A 13,502-nucleotide genomic window follows, 5' to 3' on the forward strand; every position below is an offset into this window, starting at 1 on the left:
TTTTTTCTTGGCCCAACTGGAGATCAGTTACATTCTCAAGCATGGGGATTCACAGCCCTTGTGGTTTTAACTAATTTACCTGAAGATACTATTCTTAGAGGAGTATTATTATTATGTGTACGGCAATTATGATTAGAGCCCCGAGTCCAGGAGTGGGACCCCATTATGTTAAGTCTTGAACAAACATAACAAAAAGTTTGTCCCTATCCTGAAGGGCTTAGATTTTAAGTCTAAAGGTGTAATCCATTTCTGAAATCTTTCTAAGCTGTATGCATTTAAAATATCCTGCAGCAAAGAGTTACACAGTTTATCTACAAGTTGCATAAAATATATATTCTTTCTGTTAGGTGTACATGTGCTGCCTATTGATTTTGAGAGCCCCTCAGTTATTTTATTATGGGGGAAAGAAAACAGGAACACCTTATTGGTCTTCTGTGTACCATTCATTACATGATCTCTATTACCTCTGATCTTGTTCTATCCCTTGTCAACTTAAGTACTTCCTTCCCTTTACCACTCCCCACTCCACAATCCTCCAGACATTTCTGCTGTGTGCTCCTGGATCTTTTCCATTCCTATGCCTTTGAGAAGATGTGATTCCCCCCAACCAACAAAATTAAAAAAAAAAAAAAAAAAAGGAATGCAGGACTTGCAGTCAGGACATACCATGTTCTCTAGCATTTTCTCACCACAAGTGAGTAACTCACTCACTGTTTTGACTGCTATTATACTTATACAGATGTACGTTGAACTATCCAGGACACATAGATCTTCTTCCTGAAAGAGTACAAATAATTTGGAATTCGTCAGGTATGTAATGGGTTGTATGTTGAGAGTGTTTCCAGTTTTAATGTAGCCATTTTTGCTAGGGACACCAGAAATGCAAATGAAAGGAATTATCCAAGAATGAGGAATCCAGTTCATACCACTGCTTTGCATGGTGTTTTTAGCAGGGAGGTCTACTTAAATTTCTGTGACATAATATGGCCTTATAGTTGTAGACGGAGGAAGGAGATAAGCAGATTCCATTGCTAGTGCTATTACAGGACCAATACCTAGAAAAGTTTTGCAAGGTACAGGTGTCCTTAAAAGGTCTCAGGCCACTGCAGGGTTGTGTGTTCATTTTGGTGAATTTTAGGATGTACGGCCCAATCCCGCAGAGAAAATTCTAACCTCTGAGATTTGACAAAGGTCACAGTCAGTGTCAGCTGATTGGGAGGGAGCTTACCCTAATGACCTGGTCGACACTGCCTTCTACAGCTGTGAACTTAGTCTGGAATCTTCCAGCAATCAAGGGTCTGTGGCTATGGATGGTAGTCAGGGAGTAACCAATGATCCCTAACGCAGGATCGCTCACATGCTTTTAACTCTAGCCGTTGGTTTGAAAAGGTTACATTTTCAAGGCTTGCCAGGAGGAAGAGGGGTAGAAACTGACTTTTCTTGTAAATGAAAGCTGAGTCTGCTCTTTTACATTTCTGGAGGGAGGAAGGGCACAGCTGCAGGCTGCAAATGCCAGCTTTGTGTCACATCTATAAATCTGTCTCATTGATCTACCAATTTAGCAATCCTCACTTTGAGTAACTGTAATAGCCAGTCTCTGGGATCCCTGAGTCGCTTGCACTGTGCACATACTGTACCACTGGTCACATAGAAAGCGGTCAGACGTTCTGCACTCTGTACAGTATACCGGGACCTAAACTTCAGCTGGTTTCCACCTTTACTGGCTCCTAAATTCTAACTTGCTGTCTGATTCCCTAACTGCAACCTACACTAACTTCAGTTTGTTTTCATTTTTAACTCCCACCTGTTAGTCACTTGCTTCTGTTTATCCATTCAGCTCTCACTTGGATGCCTATTTCACACTCTAAACGCCAATACACTCCAAATGCCTTTTTAAAATATGGACTTAGTTCTTCTCTGCTGGCCCTCGAGCAAAAGTACACAGAATATAAAGACACAGTATAGACTGGTTAACCATATTATAATTAATATGTTAACCTGAAATCATCTTGAGACAATGAAAACAAATCCCCTCAAAGGTTTGTGAAAAGGATTAAATTCATTGACTATCTTTACAACTTGACTTCCAGCAATCAAAAATTTAAAAAATCAACACGAGCAATTCCTCAAAATGGATTTTTGGGCATATTTAATGCATGCCATTCCAGAAAACACTTGTTTAGTTTCTAAGAGATTTACAAACACATACAGATTTTCCCTAAGGTGTTCTTTTGGAAAACCACTCTGTAATATATAAAAACACACAAAAATCAAGAATAGTCCCTTTAGATTAAATTCATTAGCAATGAACACAAACACTTCATTATTTTAGCACATCAGCATTAGCCTGCAAAATTATAGCAGATGGCATTAATTTAAGGTATTTTTAAAATGCAGAATAGTGCCACTCTATATACAGCTATAGGCATTATCAACTATATCTATTTTAGAAAACATGACATTTCTACAAAAAAAAGTGTTACAGCAGCAAGTCTATTGTTAAGATACTTAGTAACCAAATTGTTAAAATAATTTCAATAATGTGAATATTTATCATACCTGGGAAGCATCTTTGTCCCCCAAGCAGTTCCACTTTTCAAAATCCCTATAAACTCCTGTTATGCCCAGCTGCCAACCCAGGTTAATAATAGCAATGAACCATATTCATCCAAAACCACAAGACTGTCAGGTGACATATTGAGAGGTCTGAATTTAACTCAAACAAAAGACTCTCCATGCTGCAATGCAAAAAGCTTAATCCTGGCAACCGGATCATGAAATCAGCCTTCAAGAAAGCAGCTCCCTGAAGCAAAATATGGGCTTTTGCACAAGGATCCATCTACCCTGTCTTATAGTTTCATAACCAATTTCCTGTCCTTCCATTCTGCTGCCCAGTCCAGGATCTTTACTAAAGTAAACATTGTCTGTTTTTCCAGTTCCTTTGTCTCCTCAAGTGTATTACTGCGGAGGAGAGAAGATCAGTCTAATTCATTTGATAGCTAAATGCTGCTTTGGCAGTCAACGTAGGCTGTCCATGCCAGTTTAAATCTATCCTTCTTTAGTGAATCCAATATGGGTTGAGCCTCATGACCAGAATCCCCTGGCAACTGTGGCTGCAGTTCTAAGCCCTTAGGATCCACATTTGTCAGGAATTCAGATTGATCGAAGAAGAGGGGAGAAAAACAAAGCAGCTTGCTCTCAGACACCTCCCCCTTGACATTCTTGGAAGCTGCAGGATGCTCCAGTCCAACCCTGGCTGACAAGCTGAGCCAGGCGAGTGGAAAAGCAAGCACTAATAGCCATCATGTGACCCAGAGCTGTCAGTATATGCCACCTGGATCTGCAATGAGCCTGCCAGCCAATCCCAGCTCTGCCTTAGATTCACGCACACAGATTTCACTATTAAAATAAGGCCTTTAAAGGTTTAACAGTATAGGGTGCCTGCTTTGTACTGGAAATCCAAAAATGATGCCTACAATTATTCACATTTATTGCACAGGTTTGGACTGTTGATATACAGTTACAGTGCAGAACTCAAGTATGTTTCATGCTAAGCGAAAACAGAAACATTTTATGTTTTCCAGCAACCTCCATCCTTCCCCACCATCAATCTCCAATAGGAACAAAGAAGGCACTGTATGCTCTATAGAGGCTCATTAAGATTACAAGTAATCAGGAACAGTCAAGACAATCGGATGGCAATATACAGTTTAGAAACAGGAGATGTGTAACAAGACCTGCTAAGAAATCCTGACCAGCTTTAGAGCTGTAAACAAGGTTTCATAATTGCTCTTGGGGTAACCCCTGGCCATAGAAGGAAGCTGTTTGGTAACACCATCACAAGAGCAAAAAGCTCAGTGTTTATAGGATTTGTCCCAAAGTCTTTGGAACTAGGTGGACTGTGAAACATCCAGAAAGGTTCAGCATGCGACAAAAGGTGTTAAATATAATGGGTGTATGTAGAAATAGCTCATATTATTAATTTTCTTATTATCTTGGACTAGGAAACAGTAGGAAATATACAGAGGTAGAAAATTAATACACAGTGGGGACCATCACCCTTAAAAATTTGGGAGGAGCCCCACTTTAATTTTGCTCTATCTGGAGACTTAAGGGTTTTGCTAGCACTTAGGATACACAGGGAGTTACCAGAATTAGTTTTCCATCATTAGGATTTTCTGCAGCATCCCCTCCCCTCCCATCACAAAATTCACTGCTACTGCTAATCCCTTCATTTCAGAGCAGCAGAATGAGCTATTACATAGCTTCATAAACTTCATTCCTGGAGCCTGTCCTGCAGAGGATTTCCTACCTTCCAGAGTGAATTCCACTGAAGAACACAGGAGTTCCTGTACAAACAGAGGCCCTGGTGGAACAAGCAGAATGTTAGGACTCTAGGGATGAATTCCTGGCTCCACTGAAGTCAATTGCAAAAATCCCACTGGCTTCAGTGAAGCCAGGAATTCACCTCAAAACTCTACTTGAGTGGTGTCTTTTTGATCCCTTGTAACGGGAGCAGGAAATATTTATACCAGAAGTAGAAACTCAATACAACATCCAGAACTACACAATCTCGTACGCTCATTAGAGTGACCAAAATTAAGGACCAAAACTCTGATCCTGCAAAGAGTTATGCATATGTTTGACTTAACACTTAACTAGTGAGTAATCCCAATGGCCTCAGCAGAACTACTCAAATGAGTAAAGCTAATCATGTGAGAAATTGTTGGCGGTATTGGTGCCTTAAACCCAGATTCTGCCTTTCATACTCTGAACTCCCTTTCAATGGGAATTATGATAACATTTGACCCTGAGTTGTCTTCTTGCTTACCAAGAGGCACAGCCAATAATACAGTAACTTGCTCTTGCTAGAATAAAATTGCTCAAAACCCATCTATGTGACGTGTTCTGTATGCGCTGCTCTCTATAAAAGTCAATGATGTCAAAAGTGACCTTTTTCCTAGGGATGCAGCAGTGAGGAGTTGAGCCCAATGTATTATGTAAATATTTATTTACAGGAGTAACGCTTGAAGTTTCCATATTATCTCACAGTAACTTGATGCACATTAAAGAGATGAGCTTTGAAAGAGGACACAGCCACAGACTAACAAGTGAGCAGGAAAAATCTGAATGGATATCAGTCAAGATGTGCTACATGAAGTCAAGCCTCATAACTGTAGACAGACAGCAACAACTGCCGCATCCTCTACTGACAATACTCTGTATGTTTCAGGAAGGCCATAGGATAAGTTAGAAACACGACCACCATGATGCATGCATACAAAAACAGTCCACCTTCTCCTGTATGGCTACCCAAGACACATCCTGTTCCACAGAGATATATGGGTAGCAACAGGGCCCCACTTCACCTGAGGACCATGGGAGTTTCTTGTCCCATAAGGAGCACAAGATCGGGCCCTGAGTCAGTAAAGTAGATCTAATTACACTATCAGTTATTTCCCACATACAGTTGTGTCCTCTTCCTTGTGCTATTAGCATGTGATTAATTTTGTGATAGAGTTGCAGCTTCTATTACTGACAGGTGCCTCCATGAAAAAAGACTTCTAAAGATTTTGTAGTTCAGAGCAAGTTGCCTTCATTTCCCATTTAAGCCAATGTTTTCTCATTGACTTCAACGGTGGACACAGACACTCAGCACCTCTGAAAAATCAGTCTGTTTTTTTAGGGGCTTAAATATCAATATGTATATGAATCCAGGCATTCCCAGCATCTTTAAGTTAGCAGCAACCAAGAGAATGAGAAAGAAGGAAGGTAACCTATATTTCCTCAGCAAGATAACTGAAAGAGCTGCATTTTCTACCAATCTAGAGAAATTTTTAAGAAGATAATAGAATCAAAGATCCTGTCAACCTGCTTAGGCCCCCAGATTTATCTTCCTTAAAGAAAACTAGATCCTATGGTTTCCAATGAGAAATGCTTTTATATATATATATGTATATATATATATACACCTAGGAAGGAATCCTGCAGACCCTTTACACATGGTGCTCACACCAAGTCAAGAAGACTTCAACTTGGAGGGCCTTGACCCTAAATAAGAATCTGACAAAAAGAATCCTTGGGCAATGCCACATGAGATTTACCTTTCTTTTCACATGGTAAATGTTTGAGCTTGAGCAGGATGGCTGTCCCCCTTTAAAAACTACATGAAAAATTAAGAAAGTAAAGATGCCTAAAGTAAAAATAAACTATCAGAGAAAGAATCTGATGCATAGTTAAGCTACACTGGAACACTGGTGTTTGTTTTGTATCCAGTTTCCAACTGCCATCTCCTATAAATAAGACATGAGACACCAAACAAACCTACATAATACCAACTGGTACTGCAAGACAACAGGGCATTTTTCCCCCTGCCAAACAGTTATTTTATTGTGCACTCCCGGGTAATCAGAGAGCTGAATAATCTCTCCCTGCAGCTATGAAAAAATAAAGAGTAAATAGTTTAGTGTTGTGTGTATTTAATGGAAAGGTTTGGGAAAAAATCCCAAAACAAATCACTCCCAATAGATACAAATTGTTATTGTAATCGAGTGGGGAACATGAACTTGTCTTCACTTAGGTCATATATTTAAAAAGCAAATGAAATTCTCTTGTCTGGAAAGGAAGCCTTTTTTAATGTGTTGATTTTTTTCTGTGCAATTCTGGCAACGTTTTCTTTGATCCTCAAACCCATGTACAAAACTTTTGCCTCTCTCTTCCATTCCTTCATCACAGTCTTAAAGACAACCTAACATTCAGTGGTGAAGCATCTGTATTTACCTTCTACATAAAATAACTTGGCACACAATACGTTGGATTTCCCCCATTAAAACTAGCATCAACCTTTCCTGCAAGTTCCCAACACTGTGAATTATTAATATGAAAAACTAATCTTGGCTGTTTCACAGTGCAGGACACGAAGCAGTCTCAATGCAATTCAAGGTACTTGAACAAAAACAAGGTTACTAGCTTAAGTTTCTGACTTGCTAAGTCTATTTCTTACATAAATAAACGGTGAATTAGCATTTTAAATGTTGGAGGTCATATATATGTCCAATACATCAAAGAACTCAAAAAGGGCACAGTGTGAAGATATGAAAACACTTACTATCAATAGAAGAGAGTCTGAATATAAGACCTCTGCTGTCACTGAATCTGAAGGCGTATGGGCCAGCTCCTTAGCAGCTATAAATCAGCAAAATTCTACCAGAGAATTGTCAATATCCAGCATTCAATAATCATGAATCAGGCCCCCCAAATAACAAAATTACCTTAAGAATCATGAGATTTTAAAAACAATAATACATTTTGGGTTCTTTTTATTTCTCTTCTGGTTTTTGAGCCTTTGGGAGCCATGTTCTTAAGCTTTTCTCTGCAAGAAGGCTAGAAAAGGGTTGTTGTTTTTTAAATCGATTAAATCTGGCACTCTCATAAAAATATGGTTCCAGGAGCCAGAGCTTTAAGAAAAACAAGTATTGTAAGACTCTTGATGAAACTTGTGAGAGCTGGCAACACTGCTACTACATCCATGGAGCTATGTTGATTTACACCAGCTTAGGATTCTGCCTATCATCTGCTTCTATATCAAGAAAAAGTAAATTATTTTATTAAAGTCATGTAACTTCCTAACAAAAGGACCAATTATAAAAGGTTATGGATAGAACTATCCATAACCTATAAACACTAAAGTACCTATACAGCACATATCCACACTCTTAATATCAAAACACCTCGCTGGGCTGGCATGGTGGCAGCAGGAGACCAGGAGCAATATAGGATCCCTGCCTTTTACACAAGACATGAAGGTAATATCACTGGGATCCAAACAAAAGGTCACCAATTGCGCCATGTTTTCCTCCTTCCCTTCTGGTCAATTGATAGAAGAGCATTAAATGAAACCATCTGTTTTCTCCTGTAAGGGTGCGTGTGTCTATTCCCAGAGCTCCAGGGCTCTGGAAATGACAGAATGACTGGGAAACTGTCACATCTGCCTGAAGAATTCCCCATTTGCAGCAAACCACATTGAGTATTTTTTTCCATTCCCCTCTGTCTCCAGCTACAGCTTAGCCAGTCCACCCTGGAATGCAAGAACTCATCTCAGCAATACAGATAGAGATGGATAGGAACGCCCTCCTCACAAAGGGACGTTCTCTGCCATTGCTCTGACAACTACCCACCTCAAATCAGTTCTGCCAACTCTCATACTTTTATTGTGAATCTCACAATATTTCATGTTTTTCTTAAAGCCCCAGCTCTGGTAGTCAGGTGATCACGGGACAATCTCAGCTTTCATTTAAAGAGAAAAAAAGGACCTAGTCCGCATGGTTGCAGGGAAAAGCTTGACAAAGGCTCAAAACCCAGAAGGCAAAAAAAGAAGAAAAAAAATGTTGTATTTTTCAAATCTCATGATTGTTGAATGCATGGAGTTGACAATACTGCAGCTGCTATGATATAGTACAGGGGTCGGCAACCTTTCAGAAGTGGTGTGCCAAGTCTTCATTTATTCACTTTAATTTAAGGTTGTGTGTGCCGGTAATACATTTTAGTGTTTTTTAGAAGGTGTCTCTCTATAAGTCTATATATTATTATAACTAAACTATTGTATTGTAAAATAAACAAGGTTTGCAAAATGTTTAAGAAGCTTCATTTAAAATTAAATTAAAATGTTGATCTTACGCCACCGACCCACTCAGCCCGCTGCTGGTCTGGGGTTCTGTTCACCTAGGCCGGCAGTGGGCTGAGCGGGGCCTGCAGCTGGAACCCTGACTGGCAAGGGTCCGACAGTCAGAACCCCAGACCGGCAGAAGGCTGTGCAGGGCTGGTGGCCGGGACCCTAGACTGTCAGCGGGCTGAGCGGCTCAGCCCACTGCCGCTCAGGGGTTCCATCCGCCGGCTCCTGCCAGCCGGGATCCCGGATGTTGGACACGTTCACCCCGCTGCTGATCTGGGGTCCCAGCCCTGCCCACATACAGTGGGTACCTACCTCCTCCCTAGTTCTGGCCCATTCTCTTCCTCTCTCTGCACTGAGCTGAGGGTGGGTGTGCACTGAACACAGAGCTGGGGGTGAAGGGTCTGGCCAGGAGCTAGAATGAGCAAGGGGCCTCTGGGTTGGGGCAGGAGATTTGGGTGTGGGGCACTTACCTGGAAGCTCCCATTTGGTGCAAGGGGTGCAGGTGGAAATGTGGGGTGAGGTGGGGTGCAGGAGCTCCCATTTTGTGCTTAGAGTGGGGATGTGAGGGGTGCATGGTGGGGCTGGGCATGTAGAGGGGTGCAAGAGTCAGGGCAGAGGGCTGGGGGCACGTGAGGGGAGTGCAGGTGTCAGGGCAGGGGGGGCTGGGTATGTGTGTGGGTGCCAGAGTCAGGGCTGGGGTCATGGGCGGGGATGAAGGAGTCAAACAGAAGGCTGGGTGTGTATGAGGGGGATCAGGGATCAGGGCACGGGCCTGGGGGGTGTGCGGGGCACAGAGCTCAGGGCAGAGGGCAGGTGTGTGTGTCTGGGGGGGTCAGGGCTCAGGGCAGAGGGATGGAGGGGCTATGCCCCTATTCCACCCCCTTCTTCCCGAAGGCTCTGCCCCCACTTCTTGTCTGTCTCCGCCAGGAGCAGTGAGCACGCTGACTCTTCTCCTTCCCGACTCCCTACCTCACAAGGGCCATCAGCTCATCGGCTGGCAGGGAGGGACGGACGGAGAGGGGGAGGAGGGGCAGGAACCCCGCACACTTTGAGAAGAGGCAGGGGAGCCATCAGGACCAAGCTTCTGCCCCCTGCCCCTTGCCCTCTGCCCCCACAGGACTCTGGCAGACAGCAGCATGCCATTAAAAATCGGCTCGCGTGCCATCTTTGGCATGTATGCCACAGGTTGCCAAACCCTGACACAGTATTTGGAGCATCACTGATTTGCTGTGCTGATTCTAGCAAACTGCATGCCAGGCCACACTGGTCTGTAACTTCTTGGCCAGCAGAGCAGATTTCCCCAAAGCCAGCAGCCATGCACTGCTTTGTAGCCCAAACAGACCATAACCAACAAACTCAAGTTCAACAGGACTGCTGTCCAGCTCCGGGGATACACAGATGACCCCTGGTGGGCATCTGCATCCTGCAACTACTGTGTGAGAAAAGACTCCAGCTCTAGGGGATGAGGGCAGGCAAGCTAGTCACATGCAGACTGAGCTTCCCAATAGGGTTGCCAACTACCTAATGGCACAAAACCAAAAACTGGACACCTGACAATCCTAGTTCCCAATGACCACCCCAGAAGATCCACACATGCTGCTCTGGAGCTCAGTATATGACAGAGGTTGCCAGCATCAATGAAGCAACCTGTTTATATATTTTAAAAACGCGCTGCAGGGTTTGTTTCCCAAATCTTATAAGGGAAAAATACTGCCTTGCCTGTGAAAGTGATATGGCTTGAACATGTAGTGTGGGGATTTGAACATTCTTTGGCCATAGTCCACGTCCATATAATTGATTAAGGTGGCTGCACTTGTGACTAGGCGATAATTGAGAACCCAATAAATCTCCAGACAAGTATGTGCCAGCTGGACTTGGAAAGCGATTGCGACAGAGCCTCTGTAACTTGATGCAATTAAAAAACAAATCAAAATTAAAACAGGCTATTAGTTATTTTTCACGCACAAATGCCAAACCAGCCAGAATGCCTCATCCTGCATTCCCTGGCCACCAATTTCATCTCCAGCAGGAATCAAAGGGAGCTTGTGGGGGCACACGGACCAATATCTTAAAAATCCTCCAATGTCTTGAAAACACATGTGTAAACTCAACCACTCCAATGGCTCCATCCATTCCCCTCTGTCGCCCCACCCCATGTATCATTCTTAGAGTGTAAGTTCTCCAGCAGTTCATTCAATCCATTATCCTGGAGAAAAAAAGTATTTGGTTGTGATTCAGGATTTCTCAGACAAAGAAGAAGAAGATAGACGTCAGCAGTGATGCTCCAAAGATTCACAATGATCAGGGTATGAGTAACATTTTACTCCATCCCTCATGTGACCACTTAATTATGTGTTGATTCATTCAGTCATGAGATACGAATGAGACGCAAGCAAACAAGGATGCAAGCCCTAACGCCAAAGAAATAGTCATGCCTGTTCTGCCAGTTTCTATATTAGCAAAGCAGAGAGGGGACATCCAATTCTGACAGGCAAAATGGACATTTCTTTACACATAAGCCAATCTCCAAATCACTTCAGCCTTTTGCTAAGAAGCAAACATTTGAATGGTCTGGGAATTGGATACCCAAGAGACCCCTATTCATTTTATCCCAGTCACTGAAGTTAAGACCACCTGGGATATTCTAATTCTTACATTTTTTAGACTGAACCTTGCAAGGAATGTAGGTAGAGCTCTCTGAGAGCAGGCCCTTTCCTCTGGTGATCCAGGTCTGAGTTGTTTCAGGATATGAAGCATTTATTTTATTTTAAGTGTATGAGCAACTGTCCCAGGATACGATCCTGGCCACGGCAGTATTTCTCTGGTTTCCTTTTGCCAAACAGCTTTTTTGTATTGGGCCTAGCTGCAATAGCAACAGACTCTTAAAAAAAAATCAATTTTCATTATAACGTAAACCAATTTGCAAACAGTGTGGATATTTATAGTCAGAAAAGTTGGAGGAAATTAATCTACATGTATTTAATTGAACTAAAGCCTGACATATTGACACTTAAAATACTTCAACATTTTCAGTGTGAAATCTGGTTTCACAGTTATTTGACACAGCATTTCATTGTTACCCAGTGTACGTTAACTCATTATGTTACTGGATCATTTATAAAAATATTCCTATAAAACTGACATTAAGTAATGGTGAACTAATGACTTTTCCACAGACTGTGTTTTATTTCATTTGGATGTGTTAGACACCTACAGCTTATTTCCATGGGAAAAATACTGCATGGGATCTTTATATACAACCTTGAATCTTTACTAGATCATTTATTTCAATAGCAACATTTTTAGACACTTGTGGCCTTATCCTTCCTCATGGGCCCTTTAATCATAAAGGTTCCTTTACAAATATTAGGCCCTAAATCAGCAAGCTATTTAAACATGTGCCTAACTCTACGCATGTGAGTAGTCAATGGAAATATGGTATTTAGGGGCTGAAAGTAAGGCATGCATTTAAACACTTTGCTGAATCAAGGTCTTTGGAATGCACCAAAAATTCAGTCTCAGTTACACAGGAACAACTGCAAGCTAAACACAGGTGTTGATTATCTAAACAAGTGTAACAAATTAAGATATAAAGAATGAAATACAGTACAGTTATAAACTATGGTAATGTTCCTATACACTCATATTGCATATTACCCAATGAACTTCTAACACTATTGAAAATAAATTATGGCCAACACTTGTCAGCTCATCACTTCCAGTGATTTTCTGTCATTTGTTAAGAGCCAACAGGCTCTTGGCTTTGCACACGACAAACAGGGTATGTCTACACAGCAACTGAACATCTGCAGTTGGCCCGTGTCAGCTGGTTTGGGTTGCAGGGCTGTAACACCACAGGGTAGACATTCAGGCTCAGGGTGGAGCCTGGGCTCTGGGATCCTCCGCTCTTGCAGGGTCCCAGAACTTGCGCTCCAGACCAACCCCAAACATCTACACCACAATTTTACAGCCCCACAGCCCAAGCCCTGCAAGCTTGAGACAGCTGACCTGGGCCAGCTGTGGATGTTTAATTTCTGAAGTCCCTGAACAACTTAAAATTCGTGGGCCTGATCCTGCAAACATATTACAGACTACAGCAGTCAATACCTGTGTTTAACTACAAGTAGTCAAGGACAATATTCATGGCAATAGAAGCAACATTCAGCAGCAGCTGTTTGAAGGGTCAGGACATAAAAGAAAGATGCATCTATCTATCATAAGACGCCCTAGGAAACAGATAGGAAGAAGGTGTGAATTGAGGAGATTTGTTTTTCTCCCCCTCCTCTCATACAACGCTGGGATGGAGAAGACATGAGAGGTTAATGTTTGTGGGCACTGCTCTCTATCTTTTCTATTTAGGTGGCCCCCACATCAATAGTGCCTGAACACCTCCCAGTCTGTAAGATATTTCTCCTCACCACACTCCCATGAGGCTGGGAGATGCTTTTTCCCCATATTACGAATAGGAAACTGAGGCACAGAGACACTAAGTAACTGGACCAAGGTCACCCAGGAAGTCTGTGGCCAAGCAAGTTTTCCCAAGTTCTAAACTATCTTTCTTCTGTAGTCAACTTTTTCTTGTCAGCGTTGCAGAAGATAAATTTCAATTTACTTACAACTTTTGAGCCCAGTCATCACTATCTAATTGTAATTAACTTCAGCAAAGGGGCACTAAGCCACCAGTCTCTGGGAATACATCTTCCTTATGCCTTAGTTGATATAACAGACAGCTGTGTCACATGATTAAGAAGTATATAATGATCCTTATGAAAACCAAATTGTTCATATTGATTAAAAAGTAGTTCTGATACATGCTACTAAAAAACCAAAA

The 13,502-nt window shown here is 42.0% G+C and overlaps 1 protein-coding gene across 5 annotated transcripts in view; it reads right to left on the bottom strand.

Annotated features, from left to right (window-relative positions):
- Positions 1-13,502, bottom strand: part of FNIP1 (folliculin interacting protein 1) — a 93,879-nt gene that overhangs the window by 60,565 nt on the left and 19,812 nt on the right. The window contains exon 1 of one of the 5 annotated variants that reach the window (XM_050962541.1): positions 2,560-3,238. The exons of the other annotated variants lie outside the window; for them this stretch is intronic. Coding sequence (XP_050818498.1) covers positions 2,560-2,570 — 11 coding nt within the window. The 5' untranslated portion in view covers positions 2,571-3,238. Of the gene's footprint in view, positions 1-2,559; positions 3,239-13,502 lie in introns of those variants that run through there. 5 annotated transcript variants of the gene reach the window in all.

Source organism: Gopherus flavomarginatus, chromosome 7 (genome assembly GCF_025201925.1).
Source record: "Gopherus flavomarginatus isolate rGopFla2 chromosome 7, rGopFla2.mat.asm, whole genome shotgun sequence".
In the NCBI taxonomy this organism is placed as follows: domain Eukaryota; kingdom Metazoa; phylum Chordata; order Testudines; family Testudinidae; genus Gopherus; species Gopherus flavomarginatus.